At 38.7% G+C, this 26,210-nt stretch overlaps 1 protein-coding gene across 1 annotated transcript; it reads right to left on the bottom strand.

Annotated features, from left to right (window-relative positions):
• LOC145777488 (uncharacterized) lies at positions 1 to 25,840 on the bottom strand. Its single transcript, XM_082588868.1, has 15 exons — positions 25,773 to 25,840; positions 24,697 to 25,041; positions 21,949 to 22,143; positions 20,738 to 20,854; positions 20,330 to 20,398; positions 9,249 to 9,456; positions 7,534 to 7,730; positions 7,355 to 7,421; positions 6,888 to 7,151; positions 6,374 to 6,505; positions 5,087 to 5,251; positions 3,254 to 3,556; positions 2,336 to 2,685; positions 1,932 to 2,149; positions 1 to 726 (listed from the first exon to the last, which is right to left on the bottom strand). The coding sequence occupies exons 1-15, from the start codon at positions 25,838 to 25,840 to the stop codon at positions 395 to 397; spliced, it is 3,030 nt and encodes a 1,009-aa protein (XP_082444994.1). The 3' UTR covers positions 1 to 394.
• Positions 25,841 to 26,210: the final 370 nt, after the last annotated feature.

The following is a 26,210-nucleotide window of genomic DNA, read 5'->3' as shown; positions in this document are numbered from 1 at the left end:
AGCATCGGTAAAGCAAGAGAGAGGAATGCCAGGACAACTTTGCGATATGTGTGTACTTCGGATTTGAGTTTAATCGTTGTGAAAAATCATAAGTGTGGGCAAAAGTCAGGTTTTTATCTCGACTCAATCGATCGATTCACACTCAATAAATCAAAACACAATGTTCGATTGCAAGTATGATTGAGGCAAACAGAGGAGGGATAGTAGGCAAGCAATAAGCCCCTACTCTTGTAACCAACTAAAAAGTTACATATTTCTGCTTTAATACATTCACGTAACTTAAAAACCAAATATACAAAATATATACATTCATAGCTCTCACACAGCAACATTTTTCAACAGTATCTTTTGCAGGAAATTGTTTCGTTTTAATGCGGTATAGTTTTCTGTGGTTTCATGGACTAGAACTATCGAGTAAAGTTTCGATTTTCGTGTGTTTTTGGAAACTTGTGCCACCTTGAGATGTGGTTATTTCTGAAATTGTACCGCGTGATGACGCCCTGCTTGGTTGGAGAAACTTCTTCGTTTTCGATATAACTTTGTCAAAAACATCCGAGTAAAGTATGGGATTGAGTGCACTGTTGATGGGCAGTAGAACAATGGCAGATACCACGTAAACCACACCGGGGAATGGAACCCCACCAGCGTAGAGAAAAGCCATCACTGAAAGCGGAACCCAGCAGCAAAAATCCGTTGTCAATAGTCGAAAAATCTTTTTTTGCATGGCTGTAAATAAACACAAAATATGATTTGTCACATCTCGAAAAAGTTTATGAGTTTTAAAAGTTTTCTTGACTTATGCCCAACTGCTTTATCTCCCTCAAAATCTGAATAAAACGATGAGTACGATGCACAACTAACATCATACCTAAGCAACAGCTTTACATGAAGCAGTTGCAAGTAGATTGTATAAATTACGGTACATGCAGAAAAGAACACTGTTTATCTCTTACAACCTAACCTCGGTCATAGGTTTAACGCTATCTGTAGCGACACGGGGTTATATGAGGACGCCCCACTCTAGCAGTGAAATATTTCACAGAAGGAAATATGCTAGAAATGTGAAATTACTTAACGTTTAGTTTTAATTTTTTGCGAATTTTCTAATACTACACTGGTCAGTTTTCTACCTTCCTGCTCTTCACAATACTGTAAGCATTTCGTCTCAGGTGGCTAGACGTTTTCGTGCAATGGTAGTTATATATATGTTAATGTTAGTGCAATGTAAATATTAGTGCAATTACTTTGAAATGTAAAAACGCCCAAAAATGCCTTATGTTTATAAGAAAAAATAATTTTTGTTTAGTTTAGCATTACTCTATGTTATAATTCAAAAATTTCAATTTTGACGCTATTTTCGGGAAATTAGAATAAAAACCGACTTTCTGAAGTTTTTTCATGTCAAACGCTTTATTCCAATACATTTGTTGGGTAAAAAATTAATTTCTATTTGCACAATACACATGGCTATTATCTTGTAAAATATTTTGGCTCTGTGATTTTCATAGCTCCCGTTATTAGCGATTAATTAGCACGGGTCTAAGATAGCCCGTGACGTACTTTTCGCGTACGAAAACAGCTAAGATAGGGTAAGGCCTTGCGAGTATGTTAATTGTCCACAATATAGATTCAGACAATAATTATTCTTCAATGAATTTTTCTTTTTTGTCGTATCCAGGGTTACGCCCGGTAGTTGAAGATTTAGATTAATTGATCGGGAAGGCAACGAAGCCAATCTGCGTGTCCACATTCGGGCATGCCTTTGTCTTGCCAAAGACACAACCACATGCTCTTGAGCGGTGTCGAACCGACACCCTTACGAGTGCCGTTCCCAAGCTCTCACCACTCGGCTATGCAGTATGGATTAGAAACATTCGAGCCATCAATATTTTTGCTTAATTATTTCAATGCGTCGAATCTTAACAATTTACCGGCATTTCTACTGTCGATCTTCATTTTGCTATCTGATGCCATTCCAGCTGCATTCATGGATGTACGTTTCGTGTGAATGACAACGAAAGCGTACGCAGCTGCGATGTACACGAATGCCAGAAAGTTGAAGGTCGCAGTTGCAAACGAGAATGCAAATGCGCCATCTTCCGGTGTCTGGAAGAGCCGAGGTATACAGACGCTATTGGCGCTGTAATATCTAAATTGAATTGAGTTGTGTTTATACAACAGATACTATTACTATCGCATTACAATAACTATTACAGATACTATTACCAAAGCTCGCTAAATGCCAAGCAAAAAAACAGAGACTTAATTTTTATTTCATTCACTAAGCATTCTGCTTAAAAAAAAGCAATTGTTAAATATTTAAGTTACAACTCACCCCAAATGTGTGATGAATTTGAACGAACTGGATAAATTCAGATTATGCACAACGCTTTGAAATTCTTTCCAAGAAACAGCGGCTTGGATTTGTGTCAAAATTTCATCGGAGTTTGTGGCTTGTTGGCTTGATACATACGTCACTGATCTCATCGCCCAGGACTTAGCGGCATTAAAACTGACAACTGAATTGCTAAAGAACGATTTTTGCGAAGTTAATGCCGTATTGGCGAAGATGTATTGAAGGTTTTCAGTCAGAGGAACAAGAGCTAAAACAAAAGACAGAAGCCACCCAATTCCAATCAAGAGGTACATTGTGGATGCTTTTGGCTTGGTGGAGGCTTCAAACGGCTGAAAATACAAGTAACATTATGAAAGGTTTTAATATTATGTGCTGTAAATCATACAAATACATTATAATGGAAAGTTGGGCAGAGCGGAACAATTTTCCAAATTGTTATATAACTTTCGCTATATGCATGATACGAACATTGTAAAGTAAGAATCATTACACCCCATGTGTAGTATCTTCACACATCATCTCATATTTTTTGTTTTTACATACAGCACAACTTTAAAATAAAAGGTTTGTTCCACTTTTCCCACCATTTGGACATGCGATGAACTTCAGTTGCTCGTTAAAATTGGATTGTTTAATATTTTATACCTTGTATAGCACCTTGTAATTCATTTAAAACATACGTTCAACTTATTACAACAAGTCAAGTCATTGGCGAAGAGACGAAGTTGCATAATCACTTGGTAAGAGTCACAGCTAGTCAATTATCATAAGCCTATCATCAGGACTGAAGGGTGATAACATAATTCAACAACAATGACTGATTCAACAAATGCAGAATATTGTCATATACTGATTGTCATAATCTGAATATTGTCATAATCTGAATTCATTACATACCTTCAAAACAACAAACAAGCGGCATGAGGTTAACAGGATCATAGTGATCACTGATGCTTCACTTGAAAGCACAACAAGCACGCCCATCGCTGTGCAAACCGAGCTAGATAACCATTCGAGCTGATGAAGGCAGAATACTCCATCATATACAACTCCAGCTATGCCAAGCATGATGAGGTATATTCCCATAAGAAGATCTGCGATTGCCAGATTGAGTAGCAGCATGTGATTGGTACGCAGTGAAGTAGAGCTTGATCTTTCGAACATTTTTGACATAGTCTTTATTTTTGTACATACAACAACCTAAAAAGTATAATCGGTTATTTCAACATTGACAAAAAGAAACAAAATAGTCATCAAACAGCACCAGCTTATATATTGGTGGCTTGGAGCAGCGGATAAGGAACTTGCTTTCTAGTCATACTATCATGGTTCGACTCCCGGCTTATGCTGATTGTTGAAAAAACACCGCTCACCTCTACCCTCTATCAATTGGTGGGTAGTTGTTGAAGTAAAGGCGGCAGAGGGAAAGGAACTGATCACCTTACTCTTGTTAGTGTCGAAAACTTGATGTAATGCTAACCTTATCTTTTCATCCTCAAATAAATAAGGTTATAAAGTATCTATTATAAAGTCAGTCGTGCTGACTGACAAAAAAGTCTAGAAATAAAGCTAGTTACCATTGCTAACATCTTGTGGTAGTCGGGTTTGTAGTCACCAGAAAGACACAAGATATTTGTTCATAAAAGACCATATTTTGCATCTTTTGCATTCGAAATATTGAAATTGAACATATTGTAAATAACACATTGGTGTTGACAGATTAGAAAACAATAAAAAACATGATTGAACGAATGTTAGTTGTCATATCTCGTGCTGTTTATAGCCTATGTCACAGCATGGTCACAGTTATCTTGCAATTAAATCGTATTATCGTGCTACATTATATTTCCAAATAATTGCATTAAATTGCTTCTTTTTCCTGTCAAAATAAACATACATTCCCTTAACTCAAGGGTTTGCTCACTCAAAAGTAAGGTGGACAACTGGAGGGTCACAATGTTATTATAAAATTTGATGCAAGTACAGTTTGAGGTCTAACTGCCATATGTCGCATACTCAGGTGCAGTTTATATGACCTGCCCACGTGTGTACAAAATGTGTATCGCCAAAATAAATGTAGGAAATATGTGATTGTTGTATTTATAGACATTATAATAGAAATGAAGCAAGTAAGGTCGCAAACAAGTAATAATAACTCGTCAAACAAGTAAATGAAAACCACTGACCTCTTGTACTTACTCAACTGATTGTACAAAAGTAACGCAATATATAGCAACAAAGAAACGCAAGGCATGCAACTGAAAAACGTGATACAGAACGCTAATTGATTACGACGCGCAGTGCAGTGGTAATCAATTCCAACGTCTGCACCAGAAAACGCTGAATGTGATTATGCAGTGAAGCTGGTCACAAGTTATATAAAAACAACGTAAATTAAATGGCGACTATAACAGTGATATCATGTTTATTCAATAGTATTCAAATCATGATAATGCAGGGGTAGACTTTATACAACATCGGTAACGGTAGGTAGCCTCACACTGCTGCAGTAAGGTTTTGCCGATTTTCTAGTACCCAAAATTTTAACCAAATATAGCAATTCATTTGATGAGAATGAATTTACCTAAAAGCAAAGAAAATTTTGTGCAGTTCTGCCAATTTGTGAACTTTTTAGTGACCCTCCAGCTGTCCATTTCGTAAGGAAAAACAATAAAGTGAGTCGTCCCGGTAACTCTAACTAACTTATTGCAAGTCAGTCGATCAACATACCATATTCCCTGTAAATGCCGTTAGTCCCATTACCCATACAAGACCACGAAGAATCGGGTTTGCTATGAGTTGGTATCTGGACGAAAACAAATCTTCGTTTCTTGCTTCCACTGTGGTTGGGCATTCATCACTTGCATCACTGCAATCTTGATGACCATCAAATATCTGTTGACAATTATAGAAGCGTGAAATATCAGTTCGATTCCTATCTGTGTCACTTTCTTACATGAGAACTATATTGCATAACAAACTATATTGCAGTTTATAGACCAGAGTAGATAGTTGCTTTTACTGAGGGATATACTCAATAAAGTAATTTTTTATAGAAAAGTATTTAGCTGGGGGATTTTTAGTGGATAATTCTCATCGATAACCACATCATAAATTTACATCGAACATAAAGCTTTCAAATCTAATTGTAACAATTTCTTACGTGAGAATACATAATCCACAAGAAAGAGTAATTTTTGCACCATAAACCAAAACTCAAATGAAACTATATTGCATTTTCTAGACCAGAGGGATAAGTTACTTTTACTCTGGAATTTTTCTTCTGTTTTATAGAGGTGAGAAACCTACAATTGAAGAGTCCAGGTGCAAAAAGATCAAACTACCAAAAACCATCTTTTCGAGTAAACTGAAAATTAAGTTTGAGATTGATTGCTTTGTGGCTGAACTATGTATTTTAAAGCCTTATTTTGAGATATATTGATCGTTTTGCCGCAAAAAAGGATGCTACATAAAACTTTCGATGCTAACACAACGGGAGATGGTAAAATTTAAAAATCGCAAAATGGAGTTTGATCGTTATGTACCTAGACTCTTCATTATCATTGAGGTGAATTTTTCCAAGAGGATTTTTGCTGTTGAATATTTACCAGAGTAGATTTTTATAGAAGAGTGTTTAACGGGGGGATTTTTAGTAGAGGATTCTTACCAATAACCTCATCTTAAATTTACATCGAACATAAAGCTTTGAAATGTAATTGTGACGGGTGTAGGTTAACTAGAATAGGGAACCAGTAAAATGTTAAAACTTTGCATCCAAGCTCAAGAAAATGCTTACACAACCACTGATAGTTGTCAATACAGCATCCACAACTTAACACTGAATAGTTTAGATTTGTAAATGCGGCTTGGAGAAATCTTAACTCTCCCTTTTTTAAAATAAGAGTTTCAAACGGGAAGTATGACATTGGTAAGTGGATGAAGCTTTTTGGTATACTTTACCATAATTTATCATAAAGATGAACACCCTAGCCTTAGATTAAGATTGGAAATACTTACTTTATCTTTTGGTACGAATAAAGGACTTTTACTTTCGCAGTAAAATCTTCCATCGGAAAAGCATCTCATTTCGTCAGAATCGTCATCACAATTGATATTCAAATCACAAACAAATTTATTTTCAATTGATATCTGCATGATATGTTTTGTCACTGAATAGACGTTGCAAACATTTTAACAATTTTAAATATTATAAAAGCAAGATTTTCTCTCCCTGGACGCATACATTAATGCAGCGTTCCAACCGTTTTTCTAGTAAACCAATTTATGCTTTTAAGTTTAGCCAAATTGCAAAGCAGGGTCTTTTTACCAGCTTTAGCTACATTATCAAATAAATGCATTTCGCTTTTTAACCATCATAAGACTTTGACATCATGGGTTAAGCTTGAAGTACCAGAAAGGCTTCACTTATCTTTTCAACCTGTAGCCCAATAGCGACTTTTGTTGTGGTTTACTTAACAGTCCAGCGTTTTTCATACGTTAGTTTGGAACGAGAAATGTAGTAATGGCTCACTTTTGTTTTTTGGAGAGCAGGACAGTAGAACCGATGGGTGCAAACATCTCTGTCTTCATCTGATTTGTCATCGCAATCATAAACGCCATCACAAACTTTGTTTGCAGGAATGCTGATTAAACCTTTAGCGAGACAACGAAATCTGTCATCGCAAGTTTCCTCGTCCGCTTTATTATGAGTGCAATCAATCACTCCGTCACAGATTTGCTTTGTAGTCAATTCGACAAAGAGTGCTAGGTTCGACGGCCAATTTGAAGATGCAAGCTAAAAATATTGCCAAAAATTGTTCTGTAACACACTTAAGGTACTACCTGCAATAAAACTGTGTATTTAGAAAACATGTTGATGTGCTTTTCTGACAAACCATGTACATGACTCAATCTATTGTTTAGGACGCTTGTATGCCACCTGCACCAGTGAATAAACCTATGTTTTATGCAGCAATGCAAAAGAAAGTGTCAACATACTGCTATTCTTCTGTGTGTCATAGGAAAAAGTGATGTTGAGTGATAACGATTAATATAAGATGGGAAGCTAAAATGAATATGCATAAAAGATTAGATAGAACAGCTTGAAGTAATGGAAATCCAATGAATCTAACAAACTTCAATAATTAGTTGTAATCAGAAACCGTGCGGGAAAGTACAATGCTGCTGATTGAAGACTACTGTCGATTTGCTCGGCATTCTTACGAGCACCTTCTATGACTCGCGCCTTGTCAAACAAACGTTGCAGCTCCAGGTTTTCGCCTTCGAGTAGTCTTTGACGAATCGAAGTCGAGTATATTCCCGCGATGGATGCATCTCGTATCGCTGCATGTCTATACTGAATTGCTGTGGCTGCCTGAAAGTTGCAGTCATTGCTCAGACTTCTTAAATTGTTGCATGAACTTTTCCAACGATTGTCCTATCTGTTGTTTGCAGGTTGCAAGCAAATATCGAGCAAACACTTCGTTCGACGACTTAACATTGGTATTCGTAGCAGTGGTATAGCGTCATTATCCCCGATAGCTCAATTGGTTAGCGCGTCACTTCTGGAACGAAAAAGCTTCAAGATCAAGCGGCGCTGGTTCGACTCTCGGGGTGTGCGCTTGAGCAACGCAACGCACTTCAACAATCGGAAACTTCACTCTGTCAATCTCGGTGACCGGGCCTGCGTCAGTGATTCAAAGCCTCTACAAGTATGCGAAACTGCCAGGATTAAGCTCTGCAAGAAGCTTTCCCAGTCCGAGGATAAAAATTCAATCAATCAATCAAAAATTATAACTTTCGGCTTCACTCATAATTTCAAATACAGAAGCATCAACATGGTTGATTAGTACGCTTAGTTCATCTTATGTAGCTAGTGAATGTCCGGTGCAAGTAGTGCCACTTTGATATTGCTAAATTTATGTACCAGTCTAGTTTTAACTCATTACCCGACTCTTTTCAAAACTACTTTAAAACATGCAACAAAATTCACCACTTTACTACTCGAAACTCGACCAACCTAGATTACTATTATTATCGATACACAACCACAAAACTACAACGCTCAATAAAATACTCTGGCGCAAAAAATTGGAATAACATACCAGATGAAATTCGCAAATCCTCCTTCACAACTTTTAATAGAATGTACAAAAAGAAAATTATTGACACATATTAGGCAAAAGCTAAATTACTAATCTGACTTGCAAATGTAACACAGGCTACGTTGGCCTACCTGAATTGTTTTAATTTCTTATCATCTTGGACAGCTTCACTGTTATTTATTTATTTTTCTGTCTTTCTCAATTAGCCGATTATAATTAAGTTATCATTGATGAGTTAAGGGGTGGCTGCTTGACTTGAAGACCTTGAATGGTCACTTCGCAGCCTCCGCTGTTGTGATGCTTTCATCATTTTCTTTTTTTAATTGTAATCATTTTAACAGTTTTGCTATGTACAATTGTACATTGTGTTTTGACTTGTTATGCATCTTTTTCGCAGCAGCTAATAAACATCTATCTATCTTTCGAGACTCTACTAGATCAGGATCAGCGTCGAACTTTAAAGGTCTAAGACACTTGTCCATTACTTTTGATTCTAGTTGGTAAAATATTATAAACTACACAACAAAACTTATTGTAAGGTTTAAAAAGCTACAAATCTGAAGAAAACCATAAGAAACAAATCTATAGTTAATGCAACTCTAGATGTACTGTTCTAAACACAAAAGCAACTACCTCAAACACCGCCAACCTTACCCTAACTATGCATTGTGAAATGAAAGAACTTTAAGAACACAAACAAGCATTGGCAGTGCGTGGCTGCCTGAGGTGAACACGGCACCAAACTAAAACGTCTTACGTAACAACAAAAAAGATTTCACAACACTTACTTTAGCTAAACAGACCACATCGTTTTGAATAGGTTCTGTTTCTTCAGTCATATCGCAACGATCAAACGAAGCATTCATGCACTTTGCAAAACACTCCTCCTCATGGCATCCGCATCCCTCTGACGGACTTGTACCATTAAACAATGAAGTACATTCCTCTTTTCCACCACAAAGTACGTCAATGTTGTTGGAGCAAGAAGTCTGACATCTTAAAAGTTGCAAAGGAAGATCTCATGCAGTGATTTGGGAAACTTGTTTTGACAATTTTGTTTGCAAATTTTTCATAGATTAATGGTAAAGCGGGGAGGTTTCTATTTCATGCAGAAATGCAATAATTATCATAGACGGACGGAGCTTTGTTTCCTACTATCCAACTGAAAGCAGTTAAAAGACACTCTAACACCACTACATGTGATCATGTGCAGCTTAGCAATAAGATTTAATTCTCTTCATGTTTAAGAGACTAAATAAAATATTGTTTATTTAAATTCTTCTGTAGTGTTTATTTAAACATTTTTTGGTTGTAATAATATTGATGTCTTTGGCCATTACTGTATTTATGAAAGATTATGTAGTAGTCGTTGTTGTGTGAGCCTCTGGAACTGAAGGTCTATCCTTTTACCAACTCAGATTCACAATGTTTCAGGACTATGCTGGAAATCTACCAGAAAGCAGCCAGTCTTTGGTTTTATCATCCAAGACACGCTTGAAGATGGCGCATTCGTTAATGATGCGGTCTGCGGTCTGTTCCTCGGCACCACATTCACAAGAAAAGGAAGAAGCCATTCCTCATCGGTGCATGGTAGAGCGAAAAATCTCGACGCCCTCACGGAGACGGTTGAGGCGCACCTACGCCTGTCTTTGTAATGTCAAACCGATAGGGCTGGTGTCGGCATCGAGATTAAACAAATGGAGTCTGGTGATGCGCGAGCTCCATTTATTGTCCTCCAAATAGGCTGCAGGTATGTTTTGGCCATCAGGTTCGTTAAGTTAAGCGGCTGGCACGAATGGATGTCTAGATTTCAGTCGACTGGGTTGCTCGATTGGGGAAGCAGTGATCTTGGAACGAAGAAAATGGTTGGGCTCCAATGTTCGTCGACTGAGTGGTTTCTTTGTAACGAAGCTCAGTAGGTTGGATGCAAACAAGAATGGGAAGATTATCAAATGGTGTGTGAAGCAACATAAGCGTTGAAAAGGGGTCCAGGGAGTATTTTTCAATCCGTACTCATGTGAGCGGCCCGGAATTTTTTAAAAGGCCGCGTGCTAAAGATTTAACATTACACTGTGGCAAAAGAAAGCTTCTGGCACTAGTTGCAAAGTTCATCTGATGAAAGTGAAAGTATAAGCAACAACAAACAGATTGATTTATTGCTTCACTGACGATTTGTTGCATCACTGAGTAACTGCTCACACATCTTTGGCCAATCTTTAAGTGTGTAATGTGTTTCATTTTTTCTTGCCTTCACCGTACTGCAGTATATAACTTTGTAAATTTTATTTTGCATGGTATTCGCTCTGAGGATGAGCATTGCCATGGTGCCCGAAACGTCAGTGAAGCAATAAGTCAACCTGTTTTTGTTGTTTTTACTTTCACGGTCATCTGATGTAAGTTGCAACTAGTGCTAGAAATGATAATTGTCCTGATGAATAGCCAAGCGTTTCAGTATTCAAAAGAAAGCTTGTTCTTTTTTGTATTAAATTACCACGTCATGCCATATGTAAGGTTATAAAATTTTTAAATAAAAATTTTATGGGGGGCGGATCTTTTCAAAACATTGTTTTCCAAATATGTAACATTGCAGTGTCACAACAAAAAGCAAGAACTTCAGTCTTGTAACAACTACTGTATATTTAGATGCAATAGCCTACATATTAGGCCTACATTCCAGCACTAAAACTACCAGATTACCCCATTTATAGGCCTATGCACTTTTGAAAAAATAACATGTAAAGGGCCTTCACTAATGATTCTAGTCTTCTCTACTAGCGTGAGGAAATTTCATTTTTAGAGAATGTCACTTTAGCACCTGTCCATAGCCTATATCTTCGTGGCGAAGAGGAGTCGCTTGACATTGGACAGGGTGGCCTTCACAGATTGATCGAGGCCGCACCTTCTTTGTATGTTATGAAAAAGAGAATCGCTTATTTGGTTGCCTTTGTAAAATTTTTGTATTGTAAAACGAGAAAGCGTAGCTTTGTGAACCCAAAACTGGACGCGTCTTATCTGTCTTATCTTATCGTTTTAGAGTCGACTGTGAAGGTTCAGAAGAGCGTGTATGACGATGTGGTACGTCTGATGACCAAACGATCGCCAGATGCCCTTGAGGAAGTGATAAAGCGGTGTAGTGTTGGCGCTTCGCAAATTTGAGAATGAACGTTTAAAAGAATTGCGTTTACTTAAAAAGTGCAGACCTTGTGTAGATGGCGCTGGTGTAATTCGCATTGAAGGCCGCTTAAATAATTGTTTCGAGATCCCACTAGAAACAAAGCATCCGATCGTTTAGCTTTCGAAACATCCCTTCACAAGGCTTATTGTACTTTCGTATCATAAGCAAAATACGCACTGTGGAGTACAACACACTTTGTTGTCTACGCGACAGAATTTTTGGATTGCTAATGGTAATGCCTCCGTGAAGAGGTATCTTCATGACTGTGCTGTATGTGCGATTGAGAGAGCGCGGCCTGGCAGCTCATGTCTGATTTACCGTTGTCTTGTACAACTGCTCATAGGAAACCCTTTTTTGATTGCGGCTTAGACTATCTTGGACCTTTGACATTTGTTGAACGTAGGAGTCACAAAAAGCTTGGGGACTCTTGTTCACATGTATGCATCTCGCGCTATTCATGTTGAACTGGTTACGTCATTGTCACTGAGTGATTTTTTACTTGTCTTTACTAGGTTTACAGATTTACAAATAAGATTCAGGTTAATGCCATCTATTCCATAATGGAAGCAACTTTCAGGCGGCATCTAAGAAGTTGCCCGAGTTGATAAAATCAACTGAATTTTGCAACGCCCTGAGACAGAAGGAAATAATCTGGGAATTTATACTGTCATATGCTCCAGCGCAGGGTAGCGGCTGGGAGGCTATGGTGAAACAATTTAAAATTGCATTTTTCACATTTTGAACACTTCAATACACAAGCCAAATTTTATTGAACTGCTTACGTACATGGGTAGTGCTGTTGAAATCATGAACGAACGTCCTTTGGTATCTTTGAGTGACGACCCTAGGGATTTTACTGTCATCACCCTTGCCTCACTTTTGACCCCATATTTGGACCCATATTGTGCTGTTGGGCAACCACATGATCAAAACCAATTAAGCAGAGACTATTTGTTCAATTTGTCACTTTCTCAACAGTTTTGGAGTAAATGGATGGTAAATGGTAAATGGATAATGGTAAATGGATATCCGACGCCGAGGGATGTCCCTCGCATGTCCACCAGGGATGTCCCTCGCAAGGCTGGCGTGGGTCAGGCTTAACCGCCTGCGAAATGGCGTCGGCCGCTTTCGTTCGGACATGCACAAGTGGGGCCTGGCTCCTTCATCAGAATGCGAGTGTGGTGCCACTGAACAGACCGCAGACCATGTCATCCTCCACTGCCTAATCCACCGGCCTCCACACGGTGCGCATGGTCTGAGGGTCCTGGACGACGAGACTGCTGAGTGGATGAAGATTTCCTGCCCTCCAATCTAGCCTGGAAAGATCGCTCATACGCCATCATCATTGAAATGGCTTTTTGGTTCTCTCCAAACCATTGGCACACTAAAATTAAGATTTTTAAGTGTACCTTTAGTCTACTTTCTCAGGCTTTCTACACATGCTTTGCAGACAGTATGAGGTGCCCATGGCTTATCTTGGTCATTTAGCCAAAGTTTGAAAATATCGATATCTCAAAAACTGGAGCCAATTCAAAGAAACCGATGTTATTTTCGGATTCAGTGGCCCAAAATTTCCCAGAAACCGTTAAAATATCTTCGGCACTCGGAAAAAAGTTTTTTTTTTTGTCTGCCAGTGCAATTATTTTACTTCTGTAAAATTAGCCACTTAACTGAGACGAGTCTTTTAGGAACAGTAAAAAAAATCAGGAGAGAAGCGCTATTATCTTTGAAAAAGATGAAAGAAAAACTTCATTTTTGCAAGCTTTATAAATCTGGAGATATTACCCTAACTGTGTACCAAGGAAAGGTGAAAAACATGTGCTGATACTTAATACAATGCACAAGGACATTACAATAGCTGATAATGCAACAAAACACCGGAAACAGTTGATTCCTAAAATGAAACAAAATACGGAGTCGATATACTACACTGAAATAATGATAAGAAATGCACTTGCAGAACCGGCACACGAAGGTGGCCAACACACAGTTTCCAAAACACATTGGATTTTGCTGCTATCAATGCCTGGGTTTTCTACAAAGAGATTTCCCATGAAAAAATTTCTCGCAGAGACTTTATACGCGCATTGGCGGAGGAGTTGGCTAAGCCACAAGTGCAAAAGCGCAATGGCGTTTAAGGGCAAGCATCATTCGCCACCAGCAATGAAGATCAAATACAGCAGAAAACATTCTGTCAAGTGAAGATTTTGTGTAAGAGAAACCGCTCTGTTGGCGTGTGCACTCACTGTAAAAGATCTTTATGTGGAACTTGCACTGCAATAGTACAGCGTGTCTGCAAAACGTGCACTGTATAGTCAAGTTCAGCTTTATCGACAATTTCAGTTGAACTGTTTCAGTTGTACTGTATAGCAAATTAATATTTTTATGTGTCATTATGAGAGTGGACAATTTAAATAAAATAAATCTGCAAGAAAGAAAGTTGAAGTTAGCATAACAAATTTCATTTCCCAGTGCTACAACTTACAAGTAGCACAAACATGCAAGTGAAACTCTTATATAAACATGTTGACAATCGATTTAACTTTTAATAAAAAATTACAAGTTACTTACCAGAAAATAACACAATAAATTTTTATTTTATTTCACAGTATCGAAAGTAGTCAAAATGGCTACCGTTGGGCGTTTTAGGTAGTAAAAAAATTGGGCATTCTAGTGTTAATTGCACTTTTTCTGTTTCTCGGCAGCCGATTTGTAGCAAGAATTGACAGCGATAGACACGTGTTTCGCCCATGAGGCTGGGCTCATCAGTATCGCACTGTATTCTGCCACAAATTTATTCGACCACCGCTTTACCAGTCAGTTTAACTCTTATCTTTGTGGAAACAAAGAAAGAGCCAACAAAACCAGCAGGCGCCAGGGCAGAGGACATTGTGAAGAAAGGGGCGTTCTTCCCGGCTATCAGCACAAGGCTGATTAGTTACATCTAGGTGCTCCCTCACTCTCGTGGCCAAATGCTGCGTGGACATACCAATGTATGCACAGTGCGCGTCATGCGAGCAAGTGAACTTGTACACGACATTTGAACATAAGCAGCAGAGAGTCCAAGATTTAAGCTGAAAATAATAACCCACCTTTAATGTTTTCTCTCGTTCGTCCGCTTGAGGTGCGTATAATGTGAATCCAAAAAAACCCTGAACATATACCCTTACAACTACGGTACTGTGCATTTAAATTCTTTTTCTAATTTTTACGGTCATTGCAGTTAAGTTTTTATAACTACTGTAATTGCTTGTGTGTGTGTAACTGAATTTTAATTGCTAAACCCAATATTTAATATGTCTACACTCAGTGGCGACAAAGACTCGACCGCCGTCGACTCGATTGGTTTTAAACCTGATGATGTTCTTTGCGGTCGGGCAGGCCATTCTGGAGAGGGACCCACTAATGGTGAAGCTAAGTTAGGCAGGGAGGCCCGGTATCTTAGAAGGGATATTTTGACTCGAATTGGAGAACTTTCTGTAGCCCTAGGTTCTTTGGGTGATAAGCGGGAATTGGTAGTTTTTAGATCTAAGTTCTCTACTTTGGAAGAGGATTTACGGCATTTCCATGCACTTTTGTGTAATTTTTTAACTCTGAAAATTTGGCAGAACTTCGTGATAGGGTAGATCCCGAATTTAATTTGTTAAAAAATAACTTTGAACAAAAAGAAAGTGAGTACTCAGATATGTTGGATGCTGACATACATCCTGAGGATAGCCCCTCAAATGTAAGCACTAGGATGTCTAGGAGTTCTTCACGGATGGTTGCATCAATTAATCTGCAGCTTAAACGAGAGGAGCTCCAGATACAAGCCGAGGCCGAAGCAAGAGCTGCTGAGGCCACCGCGAGAGCTGAGGCCATACGAGCTGAGGCTGCAGGCGAGAGCTGAGGCCGAAGAAAAAGTTGCTGAGGCCGCCGCGAGAGCTGAGGCCGAAGCAAAAGCTGCTGAGGCCGCCGCGAGAGCCGAAGCGAGAGCTGCTGAGTTCGCACTCAAAGACGCCAAGTTGAGGGCTGAACAACGTAAGGAGGTAGCTTTAGCTGAATATCGATCACAGGTGGGCTCCCGGCGTAGCTCTAAGAAGGGTTTTTCTAGGCATTCCAGAAGTGATCATCAATCGCGGTTAAATTTACATAACCTTTTCCAGGCGCCTGTTCAATCCGTAAGTGGACCAGTACAATCCACATGTTTTCCAGCTGTTTCAGGAGGTCTCGGGGCCGCGGCTAAAGGTCTTCCAAAGGCTCTAGAACAAAAGGCCTGCGAATTAAAGCCGAACTCCTCCCCTAGAGCGTACAGGTCACGGGGCAACTATCAGAAGTAATGTTTTGCCCCCTTCGCAGTTATCTGCGCCACTAGGTTTTGATCGCCCAGCTACACGTAATTTGAGTGGCTGTGAGAGGCGTGTCGCGTCTCCTGATTTTAACGTGTGTGAGGATCGTGATCGGGCTGTGCATGTGACTGAGCCCCCTCACCCCCTTAAGGGATATAGCTTGTCTTCTCCCGCTAAATCGAGTTCTCAACAACAGGATTGCTTTTTTGAATACCAAAATAGTAGGACGTTTTTCGATAAAGCGGCCTTGATTGGTTACGATGGTAATAACATGCCGCTTGTCTTCTTTAAAAATCGTGCTACGGCCTTGATGGCAGCTTTTCCTTTTAAAGGGACTTGTTTGACTTTGTTACAAGCAGCTTGTGTCAGAACAGCTGCGCAAATGTTTGCTAATTTGGTTTCCGACACTCCTGGCTTGTCAGAGGAAGACAGGATAGAAATGTCGTTAGCTCGCTTTTCCCAACGTTTTGGAGTTCGTGGAGGTCTTTTTTGCCGAACAGGAAATTAGGAAGTATCGCTATGGGAGCAAATTGACTTCGATCTCTTCTAGTGTTTTGAAAGAGTTTAAAGATGAATTGTCTCAGTGTTTGCTTTACGCCAAAGCTTATGATCAGCGCGATAAATTGGAAGGACGTTTTGTTTTGGATTTGGCTAAGTGACTCCCGTTTGACGCTAAACAACGCTATCTTGACTTTTTAGGTGATCAGCATGGTAGTACTAATGAGCCTACTTTTCAGAGTTTATTCGATTTTGTAGTACGGGAGGAAACACACAAGTCGACTGATTTTTCTATTGTGCTAATGGGCGATTCTGTTGAGTCGCAGCATTTTAAACAGTTTGGCAAAGGAAAATTACCTTCATGTCCGGTTAGGCAGACGTCGGTAAAACCCCATGATAATGTGATGTCAGTGAGTTCGCAGTACTCGACTGCTGTTGGCGCACCGCGCGGTGGTGAGGCCAGACGTAGAGACCTACCGGCATGTATTTATTGTTTGTCACGGGGTCAAGTTGAATATCATTTATTGTCTAATTGTAAAGAATTTTTGCGCTTGACACCTAAAGACCGGAGAGATGTTATTGTGAAAGCTGGGAAATGTTTGAATTGTCTGCGCCAGCATATGGTTAGGGACTGTGATCATGCAAACAACTGTCGTAAGTGTGGGCCTAACAACGATAGGAAACACTTTTTTCTTCTGCATCATTTTTATGTGACGTAACGTGATTATCTGGATTCGGTCAGCAAAGATGATGCTTGTTCCAGAGTTCCTGTGCGTAATTTTAAGATTGGAAATGTTAAAGCAGCCTTTAACCGCATTACTGCTGCTCGTGTTTTGAATCCAATGACGGGTAAATCGAAGTTGGTGTATTGTCAGCATGATCCTGGTTCGCAGTTGACGTTTGTTTCAAGTGATTTGGTGTGCAAACTTGGCCTTAAACCGTACGATAAAGCGTCGTTTAAAATGGATACCCTGGCTGGTCAGAAAGCTACTTGTGCTGACCTTGTTAAACTCAACATCAAGTCGTTAGAGACGGAAGAACTGTTTTGTGATGTATCCTCGGTGGTTAACCCAGCTTGGGCTGACGATGTTAAAACTTTACCGCATAAGCAAGATTTAAGTGGTTTCCGTCATTTTCATGACGTGAATATGTTTCATTTAACTGAATGTAGTACTGTAGATGTACTGATTGGCAACGACAACGCTTATTTGATGTGGGCTAAAGAAGAGCGTCTTGGTGAAAATCGTAGTGAACCACATGCTTTAATCACTCCTCTCGGTTGGTTGGCTTGAATGAAATGCTTAGATGAAAGCGTTGCTAATGTGTGCAGAGTGCAGACGTCTTCAGAGTCGGGTGTCATCTCTAGCTTTCAGCGTAAAATTGAGTCTCGTGATATGGAAATAGCAGACCTGAATAAAGTCATTCAGGATTTGACATTGCAAAATGAAACCTGTGAATAGTCTCTGGCTAAAGGACTTGTTGAATCGAATATTGAGTTGAAAGATGGTCGATTTGAGATACCTGTACCGTTGAAGGAAGATATTAATCTACCTAAAAATTATGTGTTGGCGTTGGATTGAGCTGCTGCTTAATAAAAGAAGGCTTTAAAACAACCTGAACTTCGTGATTTCCTTACTGACACCATGAAGGATCTTAAATCTAATGGTTATATTGAGCGTGCTGGTGAAACAGGAAATGTAAAGGGAGTTGAGTGGTATTACCATACTTTGTGAAGTCACAATTAAAAAAGCGCATTGTTTACGATGACAAGTCTGAATTCCGAGGAACTTGTGTTAATGATGTAATGTTTTCAGGTCCTGACTTGTTAAACCCTCTGGTAGAATATTTTGGCTAGGTTTCGGCTTAGTAGATTTGGTTTCATGGCCGATGTGACTAAATACTTTTTTTACATTTTGGACACTTCAATACGCAAGCCCAATTTTATTGAACTGCTTACGTACACAGGCAGTGCCGTTCGGATCGTAAACGAACGCTCTTTGGTCCCTTTGAGTGACGACCCTAGGGATTTTACTTTCATCACCCCTTCCTCACTTTTAACCCCATATTTGGACCCATATTGTGCTGTTGGGCAACCACATGATCGTGACCAACTAAGAAGGGATTATCGGTTCAATTTGTCACTTTCTCAGCAGTTTTGGAGTAACTGGATAGATTTTTACTTGCTAGGGCTTCAGGGCCGGAAAAAATGGTTAAAAATGACCGAGAATTTGGAGCCTGGTCAACTTGTAGTGGTGGGTTCTCTCCAAGACATTAGTAAACGTGGGAAGTATCAACTTGGGAGGGTGCATGGGGTAGTCCCACAAATTAGGAAAGGGAAGCCTGTGGTTCGTAGAGCTAAAGTTGCCGTTTGCAACTGTGATGAGAGTACGTGGGAAGTGAAAGTAGATTACGTGTTGAGGACTATTTCGTGCTTCGCCCCCGGTAAAGAACACTGAAGATTTAGGATTTGAGCCTGGTTCTGTCTGCGGTGGTCGACCTTTGTCTGAGCCCAAAACAGTCGGGTATTATCGCAACCATTGTATATAGCGTGTACCTATGGTACCAATTTCATGTATCGTCGTGTATTATTCTTATTGCTGTTCATTATTTGCATGCCATTTGTATTTGTGTATTAGCCTTCTCGTGAATAATTCAAACAATTTGTGTATCGTGTGTTTTTATTTATTGGCTCACAATTGTCGTCAATTCTTTTTTAGTTATGCCATGTCGGACTGTCATAACTAGGGGCCGCTATGTTCCGGACAATCGTTTCCCAAATCAAACGTCACATAAAACCTTTAAGGTCTACTTAACCTGGCGTCTTACGTCATGGAATATTGCTAAAAAATGAGCAGAGATTGCCTCATTTCTTCGTAACACCTGTAAAACATTGCACAATCCTTTTGAACACCTGTGAAATTGATTAACAATGCTTATCTACTATTACGTCACAGTTACATGTTATGCGGTTTGAAATATCCCAAGTCAGTTTCGTCATTTTAGAATTGTCGCTAGAAAGGTTGGTCAAATATTAAGACTGTTTCGCTTGTGCTTACTAACTAGACAAAATTTCCGTCTTTTATCTCAGTAATCTGTATTGTGGTGACAAGTTTTAGTGCGTACAGCGTACCGCTCCCTTTTCGACAGCCTGTGGCTATTTTTTTTTAAATACAATTTGGGAAAAGACGTTTTCAGAAGAGTATTTTTTCGGTGTCCTTGCATACAGACGAAAGGATTCGGGAATTTTATGTTACAACTTTCCCACGGAGATATTATGGTTTTCCGCTGTGTCCAGATATACCCTCAGCCCAGATGCTCACACGACAACGACGGCAAGTTCCATGACCATATGGACCATATGTCGGTTTGGAAACAGGCGCTGCAGCGTGCAAGTTAAGCCGCAGTGCTACACGGTATCGTAGGCAGCTGTAAGATCTAGGAATACAACGCTGACTTTTTTTGCCTCAAATTCATCCTCGATGTATTTTGTCATTTGTCTCATTATCCAGTCCATCACAGATAATCTTGGGCAAGCTTATATTTTTCTAATCGTACCTATCTGAAGTGTAAAATATTCTAAAGTAATTTGATAACTGCAGACAGGACTTCACTGTTTTGACCTTAAAGTCTCATCAGTGCAGTAAACTAGACTTGAACGCCGTATTAGTACATAAGTAATTCAGCAGGGTGATTTTTCCATTGGTGGTAAGCAAGGAACCACATTTGGATACTAAACGATATTCTTGCATTGAACGTAAAGCAACAAAAAAAATCTACTGAACTTTACTATTTATTTGTTTGTTATTAAAATTAGAATGAGCAAAAACTCTCACATTGATCAATGTATTCACAAAAGTGTTTTCCAAACCTGCATTCTTGACCACTGTTAACTGCCTTGGCGTCCTTACATTTTAAAGTTACCCCGCAATATTCGGTTCTGTATAAAAGAAAACAAGGCAAAACTGAAAGTTTTCGATATGTAAAAATAGCAAATCATTCAATTTTTTTAATTTGTCATCCAATTTATTCACTTCACAGATTTTGCGTTTGATGTCCTGTACAATTGTAGCCATAACCATTTCAATACGTCTCCAATTATTACCAGTAGCCTATAATTTATGGTAAAACACAGTATTTTTCATACTTTTATTTTATTAAAGACGTTTTCATAAGACAGTCATTAATCTTGCTATTTGTCGTTCAGTACTGAAACGGCCACTGTTTGCCCTTCATATAACAGAAAAGGTTAAAGCATGAAATGTCAGACAATAATTACCTCTCATCTCTATTGTCTGGACAGTCAGCAACAGAATCACAAACTGAAGTGCGGCTTACACAACTACCATCTCCACATGACACTTGTCCAATGGAACAGGAATTTGTATCTGTCCTTCTAAAGGAATTGAAGACCTCAGAGTGAATTAAGTGCGACAGAAACACTTTTAAATCAAGTTTCATTTGTTCGGTTTGAGCTGACATGTATTGCGAGACAGAGATTTATCGGACTTGTACACAGCTTTAAACTTACTAGAAATTCGATGCACGTCTATAAAGATTAACACTTTGAAGTTTGGTGGGGGCTGTCCATTCAACTTTTTTGTATCAACAGTTGTATCTCTAAAACCACTGAGGTTGCGACTACGAGATTTCTTGACTTTTCCTAAGTTTTATTCACTTCTATTGAGCTGAAATTTTGAGCGAATAAAGGTTATAAATTGAGAGATATAAGGCATTTCTCAGCACATCCTCTGAAATATTTCATATTCAATTGTGCAAAATTTTTCCACCAGCTGGATGAAAGTAATTAATTTGGCCCATATCTCGTTAATCCTAACTGTTTCACAGCGTGAAGGGAATTGACTGTATGTAAAATTATGTAAAAAATTTTTATTCACATCATTGCAATGCATGTTCTTCATTACTCTACCAAAAAATAATGCGTAAACTCAAACTACAATTGCTTTAACCGCAAATTCATAAGTCACCTCTACATTTCAATTTTCGAATATGCTCAGCGTGAATAATTTTGAAAAGTGAATCCCAAATTTTAAACCGTGCCTTAAAAAATAACAGAAATATCACTCCTAAAGCATAAGAAGAATCGACAGCCCCCCCCCCCCCCAAACTGAGCAAGACTCCAGGAGCCCAACCTTCTAAGGTTAAAGTTTAGCTATTTTATACTTTAATCATTTTGGAGCTTTTATAAAGGGTTCACGTGTTGTACCACAAACTTATAAATATAAATAGAACAAGATTTACTTTTTATATACTTCATAAACAAAAGAATTTTGAGTTAAAGACATAAATAAATCAAAAATAAAATCATGATAAGCGACATGTCCAATTGTCCACGCGTCATGATCATTTTGATTAAAAGAAAAAACATAATAAATAATGATCATATGCCTTCACTGATCCATTGCCTTGAATACTTAATAAGCTTGAAAGTTGATGCTACAAATCTTACAACTCAGTACTGTAACTCACATGGTGGCTATACTTTTTAACACCACATCATCACACACTTTTGGCAGTTTTCCCTCACACAAGCACTCGTCGGTCAAATCGGCACAGTCTATGACTCCATCACAGACTTTACGATGCGGTATAATCATGGACCGATCCAGGCAGTAGAAACAAAGCGAATCGTTGAAGGTTGTGTAAGGCAGAAAGCGCACATCTCTGAAGTTTAAAAAACAATAATGATAAATAGCTAGTGTTTTGCATTTTTGTATTTTGTATGTTTGTTTTTTGGGTTTTGTGGCCGTGCTAACTACAGACATATAGATGACTAAATGATTTTCTATTTAGGCAGTTTTAAACCTTCAAGGTTTTCCCCCCTTTTCCCGTTCATTAACGTGTTGGTAGGTCTACAACGACTTTTGTAGTTAGTAGTATCTTTTTCGTCCCGGACGCGCGACGAAAATAAAATGATTGAAATGATTGATTGATAGTTCATTATCTAAAATTATAGGCTACAGGTAGAAGGTAAATTCTAGCCTGAAAATTTATGTAGGCCTATTATAGCTCTTACTTAGGCGTAAAAACTGTAAACTAAACCCAACTTGATTGAAAGAATATTTATAATTTAAAGCAGTGGTTCCCAACCTTTTTGTTGTCACGGACCCCTTTAGACAAATTATTAATTCTGCGGACCCCTACCTCAACTTTGCCTGAAACTCAATTAACATACTATTGCAAATAAATTTATTTTCACACGAGTCAGTTCAATCACAGTACTATTGACTATTGTAATAATTATTCTACTCAACTACTGTATGGTGTCATATTGCATTTCCGCTGTGACTCCTGCGGCAAATATCAGGTTAAGCAGTTGCTTAAATAAGAAAATGAATGGATTGTTCAAGAAATATCAGCAGCATTTGAACATTAAGGTGACCCAAAGTGCCATGCCGAAACTTTTTCAACGTAAGCAAATTTAATGAGATGGTTGTTGTTGCCTTTCCTGAACTAAACGACTGAACTGCGGTTGAGTTTTTGACAATGCAACACGCATGTCATCTTCAACGTCCACTGTCCAGGCGATTTCGATGTTGTTTGTATTGTACCAAGAGCTGAGAATCCTGCCTCGCAAAGGTTGAGTGGTTATACTGGTTGTGGTTGGTTATGAATGGTAACAAAACAATAATCGCTTGCTTTGCCAAGAATAGATAGGTTTGCAGTTGTGAGCACCAAAATTCTTCCACAGTTTTTGAATGAAATTCAATTCTTAATAACTCTTTTGATCTCAAATCAATTAGGTCATATTACTGAGATCGTCATCGCTAATGTTGTTCAAGTCAAAAAGAAAAGGATTTCGAATCCATGTTTCAACTTCGTTTGGCAGGTGTTCTAAATTAAATAACGTTGAAATGAGATTTGCAGGGTTTCAAGTGTGCGCAAATTTTTTCTCTCAGAAATCAAAAGAGTACATTCTCTGAGTTTCATCCATCAAGATAAGATCTTCTAACATTGGAAAGTTAGCATAATTACCTGCTTCCAATCTGCGTTTCCAAACCGGCAACCTGGCTAAAAACGCTTTCAGTTTTTCAGCTGCATCAATTATTGTCACACTTGGTCCTTGAATGCCACGATGCACATTGTTAATATGACCGAAAATATCGGCTAAGTACTCTCGAACAATTTTGAGAGGGGACTTCCTTTTGCTTTCAAAAGAGTTGATGCCTCATTTTTTAGCTGCTGCCGTCGTTTTAAAACTTCTCTAGATAACTAACGTACCTTAGAATGATACAAAAGTAGGCTACTACGTCATCTGACTCTTCTTGACTGAGCGCTTTAAAAGTACGGTGGTTTACAGCTCTGCTTTTGATGAAATTAACGACTTTCACGCAATTTGTCAGAATTTCTTTGAGACTTGCTAGTAAAGTTTTTGCTGCTAAGGCGTAGGCCTTCCTGTGCAAGAAGCATTGGGTAGCAACCACGTGAGGAGCTTCATTTTTTACTAAAGCAGCAAATCCGGATTTGTTCCCGAGCATGGCTGGTGCTCCACCCGTGCATATAAAACAAAGTTTTTTTTCCAAAATTCATCAAGGTAATCACGGACCCCCAAATTCTTTCTCACGGACCCCCAAGGGGTCCGCGAACCCCAGGTTGGGAACCACTGATTTAAAGGGAGTCCCCTACAGTTTTAAACCGTTTAAACCAGAGTTGCGCAATGTTTTGAAGCCACGGGTCGCATTTCGTTAGTCTTGGTGGGTGGCATCAATTGTTCACTCATTTTTCTGCCTAAGCTTTAAGATTGTATGTTGTAAGGTAACCAATTACGTGGCAATCAACAAGAGCATGATGCAAGAACAAGAAGGTCATTTTCTTTTCGAAGGATTTTCGAAAACTCTTTGAAATTCCTGGCATACAAATCAACATTTCAGTGATGCTCTGTAGTTCAAATCAATTTGCGTGGCTTTTTCGAATTTTTTTTTTTTGATAGATAGCCTACTTACCTTGATAGATACCAGGACAAAGGGATGGGCAATTTCGTTGCGTGCAAACAGGACTTTCTGTCAGACTATATTTATCGTTGTTTTCACTTGGAATATCGGCTATGTGCAATTGACAAGATTCAGTAGTTGTGAATCTTTTTGTCTGCTATCCGTAGAGGTTTGTTAAGAAAAAAACTGGGAAATTGCGTGTACTTATTTTACACTGCTGGAAACATTGGAAAGTATATTTTTTTAACTTTATAGCAATGCAAAGTTAAAAGCAGAAAATGACTACCTGGTTTTGCTGTATTCTATCCCTGAAGAAAAGCACAAGTCATTGCCTTGGTCGCAGTCTTGTATTCTATCCCACAACATCGATTGTGGAATTCTGCAAAATTCACCATTTCGGACACAACGAAATCCTACTCCGTCCTGCCACCCGTCATCTTCCTGACAGCCATTACAAGGATCTCCATCGCACACAGATGACCTCCTCACGCATGCATTGTTTTGGCATCGAAAGTACTCGGAACAGTCAAGATCACAGTAAGAAGTGTTGAGATAAGATATTGGGTTGCTGCACAAGAAAGTCGTACTTGCGGAGCAGGTGACAACGCTGTATGTGCCGAACACAGTTTGTCTAAACAACAAAAAAGTCTAAGGTGAACTTCGGCAATAGTTATAGTTGCAATAAAGATTTAAAAAATTATTGAAAATCTTAGGTTGACGGCATAACGGTCTATCTCCAGGGCCTACCAAACAATTTTGCAAAATTAGGCTCTCGGATAAACCTCACTGACCAACGAATGAGCCGCTTGTCAACCAACCGAAACAACAAGCTATGTGCAACCTGTTTAGACGCAACTGGGGATCATCACGGTATAATGTAGGATATTGGAGAAATGACAAACAAGAAAAAACAAGTGAATAAAAAATATCAGTAACCTCTCAAGTGCATGTAACTCAGCACAAAGTGAAAATTACTGTACATGACTTTTAACTCTTCATCTAATGATCTTTATCGATTATTATGTGTAAAAGTTCATCAGCCACTATATTTCACCGCACAATTTGACTGATGGACTAGGAAGCATTATCTGAAAGCAAACGATTCTTTTTAGTGCTGTACTGGTAAGAGTTTACCATGAACATATACGACAAAACTGATAAAAAAAAAAAAACTTCAACAACCCTATACAGTAAAGTTTTGTATAAAATATAACCTACCATGAGAACAAAATTTCTAGTCTACATTCTACAGTATCTCTACAACATACCACATGAAATTGAGAAGTACTCTTTCATGCTACTGTATGTCTTAGAAATGCAATATTTATATAACTATTTAAAAAATTGGGGAACTCAGCTCACATTTGTAACTTGTGAACGTTTTTATATTTTTGATACTGCTGATTGATTGATTTTTTCTTCATCGTCATGCTTCTTTGAGTGAACAAATATTCTTCTTATATTGTTGATCATTGACGATATATTGTCAGTAGCCTATGCATCAAGTTTGACACTTGCGTAGTTGGCATGCAATGAAAATCACATCTATTTGCTCATTATTAGATTTAACATCTGTTTGTTTGAAACCAATACATTTTAAAATTTTCACTGCGTAGTCTTTCTGGAGTAAGCTAAACATAGTTGGTACCTTAACTTCGTTTCATTTTGAATCCTGCAGACCGAGGAACTTGTGACAGCATTTGTGTCGCTTTGCGGCTCACACTTTACAGTCTTGTCACAAAAATCACGCTCTGGAATCGCTTCCTTCTGACAAGGTATTCCTACACACGACAAAAGGCC

Source organism: Aplidium turbinatum, chromosome 9 (assembly GCF_918807975.1).
Source record: "Aplidium turbinatum chromosome 9, kaAplTurb1.1, whole genome shotgun sequence".
NCBI lineage: Eukaryota > Metazoa > Chordata > Ascidiacea > Aplousobranchia > Polyclinidae > Aplidium > Aplidium turbinatum.
Note: the sequence above shows the minus strand (reverse complement) of the source record. Positions and strands in the feature narration are given on the sequence as shown.

Excerpts from the sequence above, each read along its gene's own strand:
- LOC145777488 (XM_082588868.1), bottom strand. The coding sequence starts at position 25,840 with ATGACGATGAAGAAAAAATCAATCAATCAGCAGTATCAAAAATATAAA. Across the intron at positions 9,457-20,329 it reads AACAGTGGTCAAGAATGCAG|ATGTCAGACTTCTTGCTCCA; the intron begins GTTTGGAAAACA and ends GCAACTTTTAAG. Across the intron at positions 3,557-5,086 it reads CGGCATTTACAGGGAATATG|GTTGTTGTATGTACAAAAAT; the intron begins GTATGTTGATCG and ends TATACTTTTTAG.